A 21,567-nucleotide genomic window follows, 5' to 3' on the forward strand; every position below is an offset into this window, starting at 1 on the left:
GGACCTAGACCTTGGACTTCCGAGCCTCCAGAACTGTGGGAAATATATGTTTGTGTTTAAGCCACACAGCCAGTCTTTGGTATTTTTATTACAGCAGCCCAAATGAACTAAGAAACATATACACACATGTTTATTAACAGTAGTATTTTAAAGATTTTTTGGGAAAAAAAAGTAAGATAAAATACCCCTTTATTCCTAAACACATTTAAAGTGTATTTTCTAAAAATAATATTCTCTTATATAATCACAGTAATTATAAAAATCAGGAAATTAACATGATGTATTCCTATTATCTAATTTATAGATTTAATTCATATTTACCTAATTGTCCTACTAATGTTCTTTACAGCAACATAATAGTTATATTTTTATATATTTATATAACTTGTTAAAAAGGACATTAAGTGGGACAACAGTAATTTTTATTATTAAAATTCATTAAAATGTAATAATTTTTTCTATCTAGGATCTAATTCAGGATAAAACTGCATTTAGTTGACATGTTTCTCTAATCTGATTTTCTACAGTGATCATGACCTTTTTATAGATACATGTATTTAAGTATGTTTTTATTGATTTCAGGGAGAGGGAGAGAAATATCAATGATAAGAGAATCATTGATCGGCTGCCTCCTGCACATCCTCTAGTGGGGATTGAGCCCACAACCCGGGCATGTGTCCTGACCAGGAACAAACCATGACTTCCTGTTTCATGGGTTGATGCTGAACCTCAGAGCCACACAGGTTGGGTGTGACCTTGATATTTTTGAAGAGTAGAAGCCATTTATTTTTACAGAATGTTCCTCAATTTGGGTTTCTTTGATGTTTTTCCACAATTAAATTCAGGTTACATATTTTTTAGTGGGACTATCACAGTAGTATTATATCCTTCTCTCACCATATTACAAGTTAAATTATATCTATTTGTCCTATTAATGCTGATGTTAGCTTTGATCACTTGATTATGATGATACCTGCCAGGTTTCTCTAGTAAAATTACTATTTTTCCTTTTTAAATAAAAAAGTATGCGGTAGAACTCTGTATCTTGTTTTTCATCAAATCTCCCCCCACTAGTTTTGTATCCACTGATTCTAACTTTTGCTTGAAACATTTTTACTACGGTAGTTGCCAAATGGTGATTTTCAAATTCAATGATTCCGTTGACATTTATAAGTTGCAATTCTCTTATAAGGAAAAGAGTACTTTTCTCTTATCTATGGGTCTGTATGTCAATTATCCATTCATCCATCCATTTATATCAGTATGGACTCATGGGTTAGTTATATTCTATCGTTTATCATTATTCTTATTTATCCTGACACTCAAACTTTCTTAGTTCTGCTTAGTGGAGTCCTCCTTCTGACATGGCTCCAACATATTTTAATCATATTCTTATTTTCTGGCATAGCAGAATGTTCCAAGCTTATCTTTATGCTTTCTCAGCCCCAGACCTGGAATCAATCATTTTTCTAAGGAGCCCTGGTTCCTTTTTATAAAAAACAGTATTTAAAGTCACAATCTACATGCTAAGCATGCCCACTGCTACTGAGTCATTGCTTCTAGACCCTCTCAGAGAACAGAGTTAGGAAATACTTATGTAATATATATATGCACATACACGTGCACAGAGCTATATCTATTTCTAACTGTACCAATATATTAAAACCCATGAGTTTGTACTGACAACTTTTCTATATGCTTTTAAGATGCCCCTACCCCCTACATTCAAACCCACTCATTCCCTTTACTCTTCCTCACAAGTGTTTCTGCTCAAGGCCAATTCCTTTCTTCCTATTCCAGTAACATATAGTTCTGACCTACTGCCAAATCCCTGGGGAAATGGTTCTCAAACTGCTTCACTTTAGAATTAACTGTAGATCTTTTTATAACCAAGGGTAATTCACAGGTGACTGTTATGTGCAGTCAGACTGACAACCACTACCATGAGACTTCCCTCTCCTGTTTGTCTTGCTTCTTCTGGTCCACAGAGAGAAGGAGAGAAGGCACAGATGCTAACAATTGTTTCTCTGGGGTTAAACATACTAAATGTATATTGGGATTCAAGACTTCCCAATCAGTACATTTAGACTTGCTGGTGCCTTAAGACTATCTCATTTAAGAACAGCCTAAAGTACTTAAATATTCCCAAATTAAATATTAGTTTGGTGAATTAAAATTAAATTCTAGACTACCAAGCAAGTATTTCAGAAGCCCCTTACTTTTAGTCTTTGCATTTTGTGGCAATAGAGAAGGAAGCAGAGAATCTTTGCTAGCTGTATTCATTTTTGCATATCCCAATGCTTGCCCACCTCTTAAACACATGGGGCGGGGGTAGGGAGTACTCATTGTTAACTGCTTTCCCAACTTTCTCATTTTGAAACATAAACATTTCTACCAGCAATAGCATGCATGAAGGGGAATACTCTTTTGTCCCACAACTGAAAACAGAGAGGAATAAAAAGACTACTGGAAAAGAAACCACACCACAGGTAAGAGTGGGGGTAGGAATTAAGATTCAGGAAAAAGCTGGACTAGTTATTACACAATGGAGAAGCACATAAAAATAAGGAAACATTACAAGAAATTCTCAATACTAATTAGAAAATAGTAACTTAACCTATTTAAGAATAAAACACATTTAAACATTTAGAATATTGTTTAAAATGCAATAAATACTTCCTATACTTTTCCTTCAAGACACTGCTAAAAGTTTATGCTTTGCAATATATCTAAATTAATTACATTTCTTTTAAAAAGCCACTGGCAGTTCAAATGATTCAGATAAACCTTTCCTTCCTCATGCCCAATAATCTATATTTATAAGTTTTATTATATTTACAAATTTATCTCACTCTAATCTTTTCTAAGGCACTAAATCTTCATAACAGATCTTAGATTTCCTTAGTTAAGAACTAAAACACTAAACTGAAAACTCAGTTCAGGTTAGGGAATGCCATCTACACTTGGGAAATCCAAGAAAGAGTTAACTAGTAGGCGAGTTCCAGTGGTCGGCAAACTCATTAGTCAACAGAGCCAAATATCAACAGTACAAAATCTGCTTTGTCTCTCTTCTGCCATTTCCCTTGCAGGAGAACGGAAATGCAGATCAGAACTCCGCACTCCCTTTATGTCCCAGACCAGTGGTCAGCAAACCCATTAGTCAACAGAGCCAAATATCAACAGTACGACGATTGAAATTTCTTTTGAGAGCCAAATTTTTTAAACTTAAACTTCTTCTAACGCCACTTCTTCAAAATAGACTCGCCCAGGCCGTGGTATTTTGTGGAAGGGCCACACTCAAGGGGCCAAAGAGCCTCATGTGGCTCGCGAGGCGCAGTTTGCCGACCACGGTCCTAAACTATACTATCCCTGGCAGCTGTTAAGCTTCCCAGCTGTTACACTAACAGCTGAGGAGGACAAGCTTTCAATGTTAGGAGAAACAGAAATCCACAGAAAATGTTTTGCCTACAATTATAATTCCTTATGGTTTTTACATTTATATGTTCTTAATATTTTACAATGTTAGAGAATGTGTTACCATGTGTGGTTCTTACTGTTAATTACAAGAAAAGGAAGGCAGTGAATACTCATCTGAAATAATGCTTTCCTCTACCATGTCACTCCACAGCATGAGACCTCTTACTTAAAAATCTGGCTCATACTGCTTATGAACTTGCCAGATGGGGACACGTTTACCAATCTGAAATCTGACACACCTGACAACTCAGAAAAGGAGAAAAAGATTCCACTGCATTACCTCTGACTGTTGGCGTAATAGGCTTGAAAATGAACCTTTCCCTACTTCCCACGATCGTGTCGTAGCTAGAGGCAGTAAAGCCCATATTTACTTTCAAGGATTAGAATATGGTTTCAAAGGAACTGTGAGTCCTTGGGCTTACCAAATAAAGAATATGTACAGATTGTCAGAGTTTACTGAAGAGATCAAAATGTCCAAGGTACATAAAGACATTAATTCCTTATATCACTTCAACTGCAAGTCTAAACTGGTATGATCAATAGATTTATAAGGGGCATGGGATTAGATAAAAACTGTACACAATTGATCAATAAAATCTACTGAAGAGCAGGATTTCTAACATAAAGTTCAATATCATATTGTCTCTTTATTTTCAAAGTATTGAAAATTATTCAAATTGTTAGCAGAAAAAATACTTGTCTTAAATACTATTAAAGTACATTCAATTAATTCAAATTTACACATTACCTTTCGAGTTTGCATTTTCTCTGTTCTCCTCCGAAAGGCAACATAAGGGTCATTGTTAGTAGAGCCATCTCTTTTCTCTTGTTTTATCTGGGGGATGAGGGATGGCCCCCTGCAGTTTTTACGTTTTCTCACCCAGTAGTCATATACCGCTTTAATAAGGTAATCATCTTCGTTTAGCAGCAGTTTTGCTTCTTGAAGTGTTACAAGCTAAATTTAAAAAATTACATATTATCAACTATAATGCTTGAAAAAAGAGAAATCAAAAATAGTTAAAATTATACATTTGGTAAAAAATGTGATAAGTCAAATAAAACAATTATTATCAGACTAGAAGCCCGGTGCACGAAATTCGTGCACGGCGCGGGGGTTGTCCCTCAACCCAGCCTGTACCCTCTCCAATCTGGGACTCCTGGAGGGATGTCCGACTGCCCGTTTAGGCCCGATCCTGGTGGGATCGGGCCTAAACGGGCAGTCGGACATCCCTCTCACAATCCAGGACTGCTGGCTCCCAACTGCTTGCCTGCCTGCCTTCCTGATTGCCCCTAACAGCTTCTGCCTGCCAGCCTGATGACCCCCTAACCACTCCGCTGCCAGCCTGGTTGATGCTTAACTGCTCCCCTGCCAGCCTGTTTGCCCCCAACTTCCCTCCTCTGCCAGCCTGGTCACCCCTAACTGCCCTCTCCTGCAGGGTTGATCACCTCCAATTGCCCTCCCTTGCAAGCCTGGTCCCTCTCAACTGCCCTCCCTTGCAGGCCGGGTGCCTCCCAACTGCCCTCCCCTGCTGGCCATCTTGTAGTGGCCATCTTGTGTCCACATGGGGGCAGGATCTTTGACCACATGGGGGCAGCTATATTGTGTGTTGCAGTGATGATCAATCTGTATATTACTCTTTTATTAAATAAGATAGAGGCCTGGTGCACGGGTGGGGGCCAGCTGGTTTGCCCTGAAGGGTGTCCCGGATCAGGGTGGGGTTCTCTTGGGGCGTGGGGTGGCCTGAGCGAGGGGCCTGTGGTGGTTTGCAGGCTGGCCACGCCCCCTGGCAACCTAAGCGGAGGCCCTGGTATCTGGGATTTATTTTCCTTCTACAATTGAAACTTTGTAGCCTGGAGCGGAGCCAAGCCTGCTGTTCCCTCCGGGGCGGCAGCCATCTCTGTGGAAGTTAATTCACCTTCTACAGTTGAAACTTTGTTGCCTTAAGCGGGTGGGCCCGGCCAGGGTGTGCTTTAAAGCTTTGCTTCCCCTGTTGCCGCCGGCAACCCTGGCCTGCTCTCTCAAGCTCCATTCTGTTGCCATTTGTTTGAATTTGTTTACCTTCTATAATTGAAACTTTGTAGCTTGAGTGGAGGCTTAGGCCTGCAACGGCTATGGAAAGCTTGGCTTGCTCTGTTACCTGGGAAACCTTGTTCTCTGTGGCTGTAGCCATCTTGGTTTGGGTTAATTTGCATACTCGCCCTGATTGGCTGGCGGGCGTGGCTTTGGCTGGTAGGCGTGGCTTATGTAGCGGAGTGATGGTTAATTTGCATATTGCCATTTTATTAGAGAAGATATCATGATGTCAGAAAACACAATTCAATTCAATCAAACAAAGGATTTATTAATAGGTGATTTACCTGAAAATTTATATTTTGCCCTGATAGGTAGGGAGTACCACCACTTAAAATATTTAAGAAGCTTGGATGAATGATAGTTGGGAAGACCACAATAGATTTATGCCTCAGGTAAGTCTTGAACTAGAAGATAACTTTGGTCCTTCAAAATTCTAATATTCTATGATTCTACACACTTGAGGATCCACTAATTTTCAATAGTCTAACTTTTTGTCTGTGTATTTATCAACAGAAACTGCAAGATACAGGTTTCTTTTTCTTCCTCTCCCTCTCCAAAGTAAAAGATAAATACAGGGTGTGGCAAAAGTAGGTTTACAATTGTTTGTATGGAAAATAATGCAATCCTACCTAATAAAAGAGCAATATGCAAATTGACCCTAACTCCGCTATACCCACCAGCCAATCAGAGCGAGTATGCAAATTAACCCAACCAAGATGGCTACAGCAAGGGAGAAAGTAGGAGGGAGGCTTGGGTTTCCAAGGCGACAGAAGAAGCCAAGCTTTCCCCTGCCCTGGCCGGCCTAAGCCTCCACTCAAGGCTACAAAGTTTCAATTATAGAAGGTAAGCAAATCCAAACAGAAATGGCTGCTGGCCACGGAGCGAGCAGGAGGCTTGGCTCCGCTCCAGGATACAAAGTTTCAACTATAGAAGGTAAATATATCCCAGATACCAGGGCCTCCGCTTGGGTCGCCAGGGGGGCGTGGCCGGCCTGCAAACCACCACAGGCTCCTCTCTCAGGCCACCCCACAACCCAAGGGAACCCTAGTAAATAATAATACAAGAAGTAAACTCTTTCATGTATTCACAACTGTAAACCTACTTTTGCCCAACCTTATATGTCCTAATATATTGCAACTAAATATATAATGCCTGTTTCAAAATTGTAAAAGAAAAATTTTTAGCACATTTCCAGAAGTTTCAACACCATGTAATTTTGAATTTCTTATACCAATTACAGATAAAAGCAATTCCTCTATCCAAGCTGGTTACATACTAGATAATTTTTGTTCTCAACACTCCTCCTGTTATGTGACAGTGTCCTATGATGATTTCTCTAGTAACTCTGACATTGGGATCTACTCCTTTATCAATGCAGCCAGTATAATGCAAACAAATCTCAAACTAATGTTTGTAAAACTTTGCTTGGTCACATCTGTTTCCTTCCTCCTTATGAAATGAAGGGCAAAATTTTCTCACTTAAATTATAAGATCCACATATGAATTGATCTGTTGCTTTTATGAAGTCATCTGAAGAAGGCATGACCCATCAAATAAATTTCTAATATGATCTGACTTATCTATACTAATAAAAGGGTAATATGCTAATTAGACCGGGTGACCAGATATCTTCCGGACGTCCGACTTCCTTCTGGACAGTTAGGGGGCGACCAGACTGGCAGGGGGGCAGTTGGGGGGCAACCAGGCCGGCAGGGGGGCAGTTGGAGGATGACCAGGCCAGCAGGGGGACAGTTAGGGGGCGATCAGGCAGGCAGGCAGGCGAGTGGTTAGGAGCCAGTGGTCCCGGACATCTCTCGAGGGGTCCCTGATTGGAGAAGGGTGCAGGCCAGGCTGAAGGACGCCCCCCCCCCCGCCCCCTGTGCACAAATTTCGTGCACTGGGCCTCTAGTATGGATATAACTTTATGGAATAATGTAATGACCACTTGGACTTCTAGTCCTATGGCAGTGATTACTAGGGCTCATTAGTTGGTATCTTATATAATTTGGCTGCCAAGATAGTTTGACCACAGAAAGAAAATACACTGACAATGTAAACTTAAGTATTCTAGTCCATGTAACAACTGCATTAAAATTTTAAGTGGCCATTCTTTGGTTTATTCAAGGTCTCAGTGGAGTTAGCTTAAATGCATCTGAGAAGCTGAGCAATTTGGTCTTTCAAGTGAAGGGTCAGAGGCTGGAACATGAGACCAAATGAAAAGAATCAATATTTCCAAACATCAACTTTAAATGGACACTTTTTTTTTTACTATGGGTGAAGTTCTCTGGAATGGTGATATGTGCCCCCAAAGTCTACAAGGACAGTGGCCGAATAAGAATCAAGCATTATGGATGTAATGAAATTCCCCCTCATGCTGACAGCATCACAGCATCTTTAGTAGCTCTCATGTGCTCTGGGGACCAAGGGAAACAATGCTGTGATTATGCTACATGTGCTTGAGCTGTTTGGTCATTCTGCTTCTGATAAAATTTTACAACATTCACTCAGTAAATAAAAATTTGAATCTAATCTTATACTGGTGAGAAGGATTGAATTCTTTCCGTCAACCAACAGAGCAGTAGTGAGTGTCTTATATAATAATACTATCAAAATAACACTATCCTGTTGCAGGAGGCATTAGGGGATTAAAACACTGCCACGGATTTCCTTCTCTGATGCTTTCTGCTCCTGCTAGAAATTTCCTTCTGCCTGGTTAAGTACCCTCTTTGTATTTCAGGTCATAAGAATTCAATACACAATTTACAGTTGAACATCCTGACAATTTTTTCTAGGGTTAACTGCATTTTTTTAGTCAACTGCTGTTTTTATATTATACTAGAGGCCCTGTGCACGAAATTCGTGCACGGGGGTTGGGGGGGGTGTCCCCTCGGCCCAGCCTGCACCCTCTCCAATCTGGGACCCCTTGGGGGATGTCCAACTGTCGGTTTATGAAACCGGCAGTTGGACATCCCTCTCACAATCTGGGACTGCTGGCTCCTAACTGCTCACCTGCCTACCTACCTGATCGCCCCTAACTGCCCCCCCCCCCCCTAGCCTGCTCATACCAAACTGCCTCTGCCTGCCAGCCTGGTTGCCCCAACTGCCCCCCCCTGCCAGCCTGATCACCCCCAAATGCCCCCCCCCCCGCCAGCCTGGTTGCCCCTTACTGTCCCCCCCCCCAGCGGCCTGGTTGTCCCATGCAGCCTGCTGTTCTGTCGTTAAGTCATCCCTCACTAACCCCCCTGCTGGCCTGGTCGCCCCATGCAGCCTGCTGTTCATTCGGTAGTCCCTCACTAACTCCCCTGCCGGCCTGGTTGCCCCACGCAGCCTGCTGGTCATTACTGTTACAGTGACGGCATCCCATACAATTTGCATATCCCCCTATTATTAGTATAGATAGCAAATTTTTATTTTATTACTATTTTAAATATATTTTATTGATTTTTTTCAGAGAGGAAGAGAGAGGGATAGAGAGTTAGAAACATCGATGAGAGAGAAACATCGATCAGCTGCCTCTTGCACACCCCCTATTGGGGATGTGCCTGCAACCAAGGTACATGCCCTTGACCGGAATCGAACCTAGGACCTTTCAGTCCGCAGGCCGACGCTCTATCCACTGAGCCAAACCGGTTTCGGCAAAATTTTATTTTATTGAATAATCTTGGTTTTAATCATTCCATTAAATTATTTGTAGCAATTCTAAGGCAATTAATATCACTATCACCATTATCATTAGTGACAGCATCAATCTGAATGGGCAAGAATTATTTGCAGATAAGTACTCCCAAATTATGTCACATGATTAAAACCCCACAAAATCAGAATTCTACTACTTTTGAACCTTAGCAAGAAGTCTTGCCACTTAGCACTTTGTCTACTAGAAAGTAGTAGAAAACAGTATTTAACTGGCAAAGCATCTGGGATAAATTTACTATTCCCAAGACAGGTCTGAGTTGTTTGATTTACTTACTTTGGGGGTTTGAGAATGGGGAGATTAAAAATTATTCTACTGTATGGCCTTTTCTTCTAGACTGCTACTAGCTCCATGAGGAAGAGGATCATTTAGGGGTGAGGGCATGTATGGGTGTGGGGTGGGAGGGGGGCAATGGTAAGATATGTACACATATAATACCTCAATAAAAAAACAAAAGAAAAAACAAAAAAAGGATCATTTAGTTTGTTTACATACAAAACTGATGATCAAGCAATTTCAATAAACACATTTTAGATACACAAATGAATAAATTACATGTAAACATTAATGTTTTATATATAAAATATTCAATTAAACAATAAGTAGCCAATAATTACTCATTGTGTTATAGTTTGTGAGGAAGGTGAACAAATTTTAAGATAAATCCACAACCTAAAGAAACTTAAAATATGGCCAAAGAGGTAAAATAACACAAATACAAATTAAACAATAAGAGAACAATATAAAAACTCTAGAACTGAGTATTAGTGCAGTAAAATGCAGGCCAGAATCACAAGAACACTATGTAAGAGGGCCTGCAGTAGTAGTTTGAGATACAAGAATAAATTCAGAGGGCAGATACCGAAGAAAATAGCAAAAATAATATGTAGAGGAGCAATGAAAGAGGAGATGAAGACAGCAAGAACCAGGAAATGTGGAGGTCAATAGCATCCAATACTACAGAGATATTAAGTAGGGTACAGGCTGAGAAGAGGCTCTTGGATGACAATTTAGAAGGTCACTCACCGGTGGACCTTATAGAATTTCTATAAACTGAAATAGATTGTGGTGGTTAAACTTTTGGAAATATAAAAGTTTTTAGAAATGTTCTGAAAGCTGGTAATGCCTCAGGAATTCAAAGGACTTAAGGTGGGAGTTAAGAAAATTAATGTTTGCATGAGTAAACTAGTGAAAAGTTTTAAGACTATTTTTAAAAGTTTATTTATATCTGTAACTTCTTACTACTTTAATAATAATTAGTACATTAATATATCACACAGGTATACCAACAATTGTTTTAAAAGATAGTTTAAAAAAGTCTAATTACAATAGCAACACATGATTATAGTAAAATTGGAAAACAGAATGAAAATATAAAAAATAACCAATAATTCCATAACTTAAATGAAATCATTGCTGCCATTTTGTTGGACTTTCTTGTTCTTTATTCTATGCACAAGGATAAATTTAAAGGCTTTAAGTAAAACTCATTTGCATTTAAACAATTCTGTATCCTAGTTTTGAAATGGTTAATTATAAAATCCTATCTAATAAAGAGGGAACATGCTAATTGACCCTCACGCCGTCACAAAGATGACGGTGCCCATAGCCAATAAGGAGGGAATATGCTAATTGACTGCCCTGCCCTCAAAGATGGTGGTGCCCACAGCCACAAGATGGCGATGCCCAGTCCCCTTAGTCCTGCCAGGGCGGCAGGCACGTGGCAAGGCTGGGCCCGCCCCCAGGGAGACCTGGCCACTCCGCACACCTGCCTCTGGAGTCCCCTAGTCCCCTCAGTCCCCCAGCCGGCCCGAGGTGCTGGCAAGCCTTGGCTGGCAGCTGCCCAGCCAATGACCGAGACGCAGGCAAGCCTCAGATGGTGGCTGCCCAGCTGCCCAGGGTCGCCCGAGGCTCAGGTAACCAGGGCCGGCCAAGGCTTTCGCTGCTGGCAGTGGCAGCAGAGGTGTGATGGGCGTCGCCTTCCCCTGATCGCCGGGTCGCCTACTGCCCCTGAGGGTTCCCGGACTGTGAGAAAGGGCAGGCCCGGCTGAGGGACCCCCCCCCCCCCCATCTAATGCATGAATTTTCATGCACTGGGCCTCTAGTGAACTAATAATTTTGAATGACTGTATGATATTTCACAATAAAGACAGTCTGTAAGTTACTCTGTACATCACTATTTAAAAATCATTGATATTTTCACTAATTATTTTTCTTGAGAATAATTCCTAGAGGTAGGATTACTAAATCAAAAGGTATAAACATTTTATACTTGACGTATGCTACTTAATTACTTTTCAGAAAGACCATACCATTGTAAATTCTGTATACCAAATAAAGACTGTCTCACTAAGGAAAATTCACTTCTTTATGAATAATTTTTCCTTCACTTAAAATTTTAAGTAATACATAAATAAGTAACTCTAAAATAATTTAAAATAGGAGTACATTAATATAAATCTGAGCAACTGAGCAAGATTTGGTATGAGATGCTTGCCTTAGAGACCCAAACAAGCCAATTTAGTTACTGAAGCACAAAAAGATAGCCCTATGAAAAGGATCAAGAAAATACTATAATATTGTAACTAGTACTATTTTATAACCAAACTAGTGGCCCGGTGCATGAAATTCGTGCACGGAGGGGGGTTGTCCCTCAGCCCAGCCTGTACCCTCTCCAATCTGGGACCCCTCGAGGGATGTCCAGCAGTTGGACATCCCTCTCACAATCCAGGACTGCTGGCTCCCAACTGCTTGCCTGCCTGCCTTCCTGATTGCTCCTAACCGCTTCTGCCTGCCAGCCTGATCACCCCCTAACCACTCCGCTGCCAGCCTGTTTGCCCCCAACTTCCCTCCTCTGCCAGCCTAGTCACTCCTAACTGCCCTCTCCTGCAGGATTGATCACCTCTAACTGCCCTCCCTTGCAGGCCTGGTCCCTCTCAACTGCCCTCTCCTGCTGGCCATCTTGTGGTGGCCATCTTGTGTCCACATGGGGGCAGGACCTTTGACCACATGGGGGCAGCTATACTGTGTGTTGGAGTGATGATCAATCTGCATATTACTCTTTTATTAGATAGGATAGAGGCCTGGTACAGGCGTGGGGGTCAGCTGGTTTGCCCTGAAGGGTGTCCCTGATCAGGGTGGGGTTCCCTTGGGGCATGGGGCGGCCTGAGCGAGAGGCCTGTAGTGGTTTGCAGGCTGGCCACGCCCCCTGGCAACCCAAGAGGAGGCCCTGGTATCTGGAATTTATTTTCCTTCTACAATTGAAACTTTGTAGCCTGGAGCAGAGCCAAGCCTGGGGCTCCCTCCTCGGCTGGCAGCCATTTCTGTTGGGGTTATAATTGAAACTTTGTAGCCTTAAGCAGGTGGGCCCAGCCAGGGTGTGCGGAAAGCTTTGCTTCCCCTGGTACCAGGAGCAACCCTGGCCTGCTCTCTCAAGCTCCATTCTGCCACCATTTCTGTTTGAATTTGTTTACCTTCTATAATTGAAACTTTGTAGCTTGAGTGGAGGCTTAGGCCTGGAAAGGGCAGGTGGAAAGCTTGGCTTCCTCTGTTACCTAGGAAACCTTGCTCTCTGTGGCTGTAGCCATATTGGTTGGGTTAATTTGCATACTCACTATGATTGGATGGTGGGCGTGGCTTGTGGGTGTGTCAGAGTTATGGTCATTTGCATATTTGTCTATTATTAGGTAGGATAATAAAAATGTCAGAACAGTACTCTTTATACTCCCACAGAAAGAAATTATGATTAAGTATTCAGTTTAAAAAATATTATAAATAGAAATTCTAGGATGTGAGGAAAAGAAATTCAAAAGACAGTAAAACACAATATACTTTTAGGTCTAAAGAAAATGTAAAATAAAGCTACTAATTGGATTAATTATAAGACAAAAGACATTTTTACAACGTACAGTACCTGATTAGAACTGGCTTTTTCAAGTCTGTCAATCATAATTTCAAATTGCAAAGGCTTAATTTCCATCTTTCTGTTAAGTCTATTTAATAAGGTCTCATCTTCTGAATCCATATCATAATCTGGTTGCTCGTTGTCTAGATTAAAGGCTAGAAAAGAAAAGAAAAAGTGTTCAAATCAGGAGAAATTGTTTACAAATGACCACAGAATACTCTTAAACTATAAAGCATTGACCAAAGACGAGCTCATGAGCAGACATCTATAAACTGGCTTCAAAGACAAAGGAAAAAATGAAAATATAGTATTTTAATTCATATATGTTTTAAAGTTTACTAAAAGCAACAAAAATATACATATTTATCAACATGTTAATTTAGTAGCACAATGAGAAGCTATGAAACAAAATTAAGAATCCAGAAATAAACTGAAGTACAAAATATAATGAAAAAGGCATTTAAAATCATTAAGGACAAAACCGATTATTTAAAAGGGGAGGAGCTGGCATGACAGACTAATTATCTTTAAAAAATTAAGTTTGGCCAGGGCAGTGTGGCTCAATGGTTGAGTGTGCACCGAACCAGGAGGTCACACTTCAATTCCTGGTCAGTGGACTAGATCCACAGTGGAGGCATGCAGGAGGCAGCATCGATGATTCTCTCTCATCATTGATGCTTCTCTCTCTCTCTCTTTCCCTTCCTCTCTGAAATCAATAAAAATATATTTAAAAAATTAAGTTTGATTCCTGCCATCATACCAACAAATGATATATTCATCAAATTTTACAGTAAAAAATAAAACACATAAAAATATTATAAGAAAATGCAAGGGAAAAAATGTTGTATGGGCAGGTACAAGCTCAGAAATCATAAACCTGACTAAATTAAGTGCAAATACAGTAACAATAGTATTTTTATTCATTAGACAGACTAAGATCTAAAACTTGATGATAAATTACTTTGGAATGAATGGGGGAAGGAGGCCTTCTCAAACACTGCGACAAAGAAATTATAAACTGACTAGAGGCCCGGTGCACGAAATTCGTGCACGGGGTGGAGGGGGGGGGGAGTGTCCCTCAGCCCAGCCTGCACCCTCTCTAATCTGGGACCCCTTGAGGGATGTCCGACTGCCCGTTTAGGCCCGATCCCGGCAGGATCGGGCCTAAACAGGCAGTCGGACATCCCTCTCACAATCCAGGACTGATGGCTCCCAACTGCTCGCCTGCCTGCCTTCCTGATTGCCCCTAACCGCTTCTGCCTGCCAGCCTGATCACCCCCTAACCACTCCCCAGCCAGCCTGACTGATGCCTAACTGCTCCCCTGCCAGCCTGTTTGCCCCTAACTGCCCTCCCCTGCAGGCCTGGTCACCCCTAACTACCCTCCCCTGCAGGCCTGGTCCCCCACAACTGCCTTTCCCTGCAGGCCCGGTCGCCCCCAACTTCCCTCCTCTGCCGGCCTGGTCACCCATAACTGCCTTCCCCTGCAGACTTGATCGCCCCCAACTGCCCCCCCTTGCAGGCCTGGTCCCTCCCAACTGCCCTGATCGCCCACAACTGCCCTCCCTTGCAGGCCTGGTCCCTCCCAACTGCCCTCCCCTGCTGGCCATCTTGTGGTGGCCATCTTGTGTCCACATGGGGGCAGGATCTTTGACCACATGGGGGCAGCCATCTTGTGTGTTGGAGTGATGGTTAATTTGATTATTACTCTTTTATTAGATAGGATATTTACATTTAGTTTCTATTGTAGGAATTTATCCGATAAACTTACACAGAGACAAAGACATAGAAATAAGAGTTTTAGATGTGACACTATGAGAAGTAAAAAATATAAAACAAGAAATGGACTAAAGAAATAAATGATGGTTTGTACATAAACTGAAGCCCTGAGATTAAAGGACAATGATGTATGTGTATTTATATGCAATGAAACCAATCTTTATGTACATTGAGTAAAAAAAGCTAAGGTACAGCCCTAGCCGGTGTAGCTCAGTTCACCGGGCATCAAAAGGTTGCTGGCTTGATTTCCAGTCACCAAAAGGTTGCTGGCTTGATTTCCAGTCAAGGCACATGCCCAGGTTTTGGACTCAATCCCAGTGTGGGGATCAATGTCTCCTCACATCGATGATTCTCTTTCTCTCTCTAAAACTCAATAAAAATACTGGGAGGAGAGGGGTGCCTAAGGTACAGAATATTGTATAGTGTACTAAGCTATGTTTTTAAAAGAGGAAGGAGTGTATGAGTGTGTATAATCTTATAAATGCACAGAATATTTTGTTATTATTTTTATTATTTTGAATCCCCACCCAAGGATATGCTTATTTATTTTAGCAAGAGGGGAAGGGAGAGAGAAACATTGATGTGAGAGAGAATACTGTATGTGCCTCCATCAGGGATAAAACCTGCAATATAGGTGTGTGCCCTGACCCGGGAATTGAACCCACAACTTTTAGGTGTAAGGAACAAACACTCCAACCAACTGAGCCAAACTGGCCAGGGTTGCCCAGAATATTTTTAAAGGATACTGGTAATAGTTCTCCTCTAGAAGTGGAATTGTTAGGTAGGAAGTTAGACATGAGCTGCTGGGGTGGGGCCTTCCCTGGGGCTCTATACCGGGGTCAGACCACATTGCCTTCAGATAGCCTCTCTATTGGTGGCCCAGCAGCCAGCAGACCACCAATGGGCAGGTTGGGAACCAGCCAGTTCTTGGCATAAGCTCAGAGGAAAACAACATGACCTCAATGTGACCTTACTAGGGTTCTGGACTAATTATAATAAAATTTGCATTGCGGTTTTGATATTAAACCCTACCCCACCCCTTGCCCCGGGGTTTTCTGCATGCATTAGGGGTAAGATGCACAGAAGAAATATAGTTATGTAAACATTTTCTGTCAGCCATCCACTAATGCAAATGAAATTCTCCACCCAGAATATTTCTCTTTTAAACTATATAACCAAGGAGTTCGGGGCCATTGTCTCTCTTGACTGGCCTGCTCCTCTAAACCCCATTTTGCTTTACTTTTATTTTCATTGGCCTTAAAATCTTTTCTGCATTGATAAGAAAAACTGAGGTCCAAACCAGTAACCCCAATTGGTAACAGAATTTTAAGTAGGAGTTCAAGGATAGGGGCGAGAATTTTAAATTTCTCTATGTTCCTTTTATACGGTCCCCTTTATTTTAAATATAAAGCTTTTTAAGATTTTAAAATAAAGGATTTTAAGCATGTGTATGTACTAATTTTTAAAATATAAAGAAAAAACAAACAAACCCTAAAATGCCACAGAGTATGTGTTGAAATCATGTCTCTAGAGTCAGCGCCAGGTAATGAAAGAGAAACCAATCACCAACAGGTTATTTAAAGACTAGAGGCCCGGTGCACGAAATTCGTGCATGGATAGTGTCCCTAAGCCTGGCCGGCGATCAGGACCCATCTGTGGGGTAACCAGCAGGGCGATTGGGGGATCCCCACTGGCACCCGCCTTGGCTGGCCTGGCGCTGCCCACTAGCTGGCCCCGCCCCCCACTGCCACCAACGGTTGGGGCCTGCGGGCAGCTCCTGCATTGAGCGTCTGCCCCCTGGTGGTCAGTGCATGTTATAACGACTAGTCGTTCCACTGTTCGGTCAATTTGCATATTAGGCTTTTATTATATAGGGTTACCTACAGAGTGTATAAATGAATGCCCCATATTCATACTGTGTGGAAATTCCTGGCATTCTCAGATTCAGCATAGCATTCTTAAAGTTAGTTTATAACACAGTAACAGGAACAGATGTGTATATTTATATAATTTTAGTAAAGTCACCCCCTCAACAACAGATAGTACTGATGGACATAAACTATTTAAAGGCACAAATAACTGATTACATCTGAACTGTGGTTGTTTAATAAAACTGTACCACAAATAAATGTTACCTAACATTTCTAACCTTATATAGCACTTAATATGGGCCTAGGAGTGTTCAAAGTGCTTTATATATATTAAATTATCACAACCGCCCTAAATTGTTGGTAATATTTTATCTCTGAAAGAGTCTTACATTCTAAAATCCGTAAAAATTTTATTGTATTTAACTTGTATCACATAGTACAAGTTAATGAGAGGTTATAGCTATTCATAAAATGATACAAATTATTTTGTAAGTATGATTCATTTAAAATAGTCCTGAAAATAAAATTTTCATCTTAATATACTGCTTACTAGAGGCCCAGTGCATGATTGAATCATGCACGTGTAGGGTCCCCTACACGCTTTCGCTTTTCACGGTGGAGCTGGGTGCCTGTCCACTCGTGCACCAGGCCTTTCAGAAGCCTCCGGCTCGGTGGAGGCTTCTGAAAGGCCTGGTGCCGGAGCAGACAGGCACCCAGGTCCCCCACTTTTGTTTTTTTTGTTTTTGTTTTTGCTGTGAAAGAGCTCATTTATTGGGGTGGTGGACTCAGTGGATCCAAAGTGGAGAGCTGGTGAAGGGATCGGTGGCTTCCAGTTTCAAGCGCTGGTTCTCAGTCCTACGGCACCTGTTTATGGATCGCTTCGGCGAGGCTGGGCCAGGTCAGGGCCGCATGCACTTTGGCATCCGGGCCAGGGATGCTCTCCAGGCCCCACAGGGTGAAGCGGCTGAAACTGGCGGAGGCACGAATAAAGCGGTCGAAGTCCCACTCCAGCGCCTCCGGGGGTTCCACCAGCTCCTGCTCCTCCTTGTCGGATCCCGCTGAAAAGTCCTGCTTCCCCACCGACTGCTCTTCCATCACCATCACGTATCCCAGCAGGCCAGGCGGCACCTCCACCTCCTCGCCCCTCAGACTGCGGCCCCGAAACGACATTTCGAGTCCATCGGGATGGCTGGGGTGAAAAAGCGCCCCACAGGGGCGGCCGGTTAACCCGGACTTCACAGGGCAGGAGGTGCAGCGTGTGCGCAGAGTGACGGGGCGTAGGTGGATGCGGTGCTTCTCCATGTCTTCCTCGTCGCTGCTCTCCATCCTCTGCCGGGTTTCCGTGGCTCGCTGACTGAGGCCAGAGCTTGCTCCCCCACTTTTGATGATCCGCGGCCGCTGAGGGGGGCTACCCTGCAGTTGAGAGGCGCAGGGGGTGGGACCCCCTCAGCGGCCTGGATCTGGCCGTTGAGAGGCACAGGGGGCGGGAGTCCCGCCCCCTGTACCTCTCGACAGCAGCGTAGCCCCGCTCAGTGGCAGCGGATCCGTGCCTCTCAATGGCCGGATAGGCCACCCTGAGTCCCGCCCCCCAGCCTCCGCCGCCCAATCGTGGGCGTAGCGGAGTGATGGTAATTTACATGGTACGCTATTATTAGATAGGATTATATGATTAGCAGTAATTCACAAGTATGCTTTAAAAAATCCAATCTGGGTGCTTTGCCCATGCTTTTCAGCCGGCAACTGCACTCTTCTGCCCAGAAGTAAATTTGCCCTGCTGAGCTATTTTTGAGTGTTTGTCTCATTCCCGTTGAGCATTTCTAATAATTTGGGGACTCGTCTGGGATTTCGCCTCTTGAGAGAGTCATCTGGACTCTCTCTCTAGGGGAGGTACACTCCATCGTCTCATTACGGTGGCCTCTGGGAGAGGGAAACCTATGACACTCCAAGCCGGCAACAGACTCCAGATTTCACTGGCAACACAGGAGACGGGCCCGGGAAAGGGAACCGCGGCAACCAGGTAACTATGCATAGACCAAGGTACAAACACTTCAGGGAGAAGTCAGCAGTGCCTTGATGGCCAGGACATTCTCGGAGGTTGGGTATATGAGACTGGGAAAGGTCTGGGACTGTGGTTGGCAAACTGCGGCTCGCGAGCCACATGCAGCTCTTTGGACCCTTGAGTGTGGGTGGCTATTCCACAAAATACCACGGCCTGGGCAAGTCTATTTTGAAGAAGTGGTGTTAGAAGTTTAAGTTTAAAAAATTTGGCTCTCAAAAGAAATTTCAATCGTTGTACTGTTGATATTTGGCTCTGTTGACTAATGAGTTTGCCGACCACTGGTCTGGGACATAAAGGGTGTGCGGAGTTCTGATCTGCATTTCCGTTCTCCTGCAAGGGAAATGGCAGAAGAGAGACAAAGCAGATTTCAGGGAGTGCGACACATCTCCCAATATGGGAGGTTGAGTGTAGGGAGCGGTTATAGGGTTAAGCCTCAGACTGACCTGCTGGCAAAGTCGCAAACAAGTCCCAGCTTGGAGGGCACAGTCCTCTAAGCATAATTAAGCTTGATCTTGTGACTGCTCCCTAGATCTTTCCTGGGTAGCTAATGTGCTGTGGGAGGGGCAGCAAGTGCTGCCAAAACAAGCGAAACTTATAAGAACATTGTAAATTACCTTTTTTACCCCTGACTATAAATAAAGCATCAGCTTTGCAGTCTGGATCTGTTCTGTGGCCTCAGTAAGGCACAGAAGATACACCTAGACCCAGCTTATTCTCTGTCTTTTTCTTCATCCTTCACCAGCCCTCCCTCAGGCTCGCCGAACCCTTGGCTGTGCTGGCGCGGCGCAGTTGAGCATGAACAGACAGTCACAAGGAACTTTCCGAGGATAGGAAACAAAAATTCTAGGCCTAGGAAATACATTCCCCAAATAGTCCACTGGGAGAATGCTGAGGCTTTGGGGAAAGGCAGTCCCCAAACCAGGGACAGGAGACATCGCTCTTTGCTTCAGTGGTTTTTTTATACAGGGTGTTCTGTGGTGTCTGTGGGTTTGTGCGTGCCTGTAAATACTGTATATAAGAAAAAGTTAATAAATAAAAAATCCAATCTGCATCAAATTCAATGACTGATTATGTGGACTCCTAAACTACGTAGATCACTAAAAAGTACTATTCTATCTTTAAAGCAATGTTGTTTGTATTTGTAAATTCACATAGTGAGTCAATGATCTGCCTTTAGTCCACAGACTAACAAATAATAAAACCAGGGATCTGATATGACTAGAAGACATTTTATTTATTTATTTATAAAATATGTTTTTTATTGTTGATAGTATTATAGATATCTCCCATTTTGCCCCCTTCCCCTTGGCTTCCAGATGCCCCCTGCCCGCCCCCCCCGCCCCGTCTCCCCTATCCTATTGCCAACTAGAAGTCATTTTAGAGAAAGATAGGGTTTTAAAAATGTTGAACAGAATTAAGCCAGTAAGTATACTGACTTTCTAAGTTAAACGTAAGTTTTTGGAAGTTCAAGGTCATGGCTATCTATGCAAATTGTGTATGCCCATCTTTTACACACCAACCAACCTTTTTTTTTTCTTCAAATTTTAAAACATTTTAATGTATGTGACTTTATTCAATCTTTTTCATGAGTCTTTTAAATAGTTAAGGTCAATATCTTATTTTTTTAAATATATATTTTTAATGTCGATAGTATTATCAATTATCTCCATTTCTCCCCCTTTACACACCTACTAATCTTATTCATCTCTTGTTCCTCCACCTGTTACCCCTGGTTCTACATTCTTATGCTATTCTTACAAAAGGCAGTACCTTAGCTTCTAAGGCAGGGGAAGGGGCAAGAAAAATTGGAAAACAGAAAAATTAATAGTGAGAATTGACAGGTCTTACAGTATGTTAAACCAGAACCAGGGCAAAGACTTGCACTAGCACTGTAAGTTTTCTGATGCTACCTACCACTTATCTTGTCATCCAAAAACTATACAAGAACTTGATTACAGATTCAGGTATTTTATTGCTTCCAAACACCTATAGAGTTCCATCTGCACCTCTTTTTTACCACAGATTACATTGATTATCTCCTCTAGCAGGCCAAAAAAACAAACCCAAATTCTTTAAAAATAGTGATTACTTTACTGGCTGGTATGGTTAAGTTGGTTGAAGCATTGTCTGTACACCTAAAGGTTATGGGTTCGATCCCCAGTTGGAGCACTGTGGCAGGCTCTCTCTCTCTTTATCTCTCCCCACTTCTTCCGCTCTCTAAAATCAATTAAAAAAACCAAAAACAAACATGTCCTCACGTGAGAATTAAAAATTGTTATTTCTAAAATATAAATATACTAGAAGCCCGATGCACAGATTCCTGCACTGGTGGGGTCCCTCGGCCTGGCCTGTGGGGATCGGGTCAAAACCAGCTCTCCAACATCCCCCGAGAAGTCCTGGATTGCGAGAGGGCGGTTCTCGGGTGACACACCCCGGAATCGGGCTCCCTCCTCTCTGGTTCTGGGTGCGTCACCTGGGAACCACAGCTGCCAAGTCACCATAGCTTGGCAGCTCCTGTGTTGAGCGGCTGCCCTCTGGTGGTCATTGCACATCATAGCTACCGGTTGGACGGTAAAATGGTTGGATGGTCGCTTAGGCTTTTATATATATGCGGGGAAGCACGGGGCTTGGTTGGAATGTCTGTAAGGAGGATTCTCTGAAAGTTTGGGGGCCTCTGAGGGGACCTTGCTGAAGGCGGCAGTTCCTACCCT

General features: G+C 42.7%; 1 protein-coding gene across 1 annotated transcript in view; it reads right to left on the reverse strand.

Annotated features, from left to right (window-relative positions):
• Positions 1 to 21,567, reverse strand: part of EPC2 (enhancer of polycomb homolog 2) — a 134,133-nt gene that overhangs the window by 30,163 nt on the left and 82,403 nt on the right. The window contains exons 3-4 of the mRNA XM_079783244.1: positions 13,159 to 13,304; positions 4,226 to 4,432 (exon numbers count right to left, since the gene is read on the reverse strand). Of these exons, the coding sequence (XP_079639370.1) occupies positions 4,226 to 4,432; positions 13,159 to 13,304 (353 nt within the window). The remainder of the gene's footprint in view (positions 1 to 4,225; positions 4,433 to 13,158; positions 13,305 to 21,567) is intronic.

The sequence above is a fragment of the Cnephaeus nilssonii genome, assembly GCF_951640355.1.
Source record: "Cnephaeus nilssonii genome assembly, chromosome: 10".
NCBI lineage: Eukaryota > Metazoa > Chordata > Mammalia > Chiroptera > Vespertilionidae > Cnephaeus > Cnephaeus nilssonii.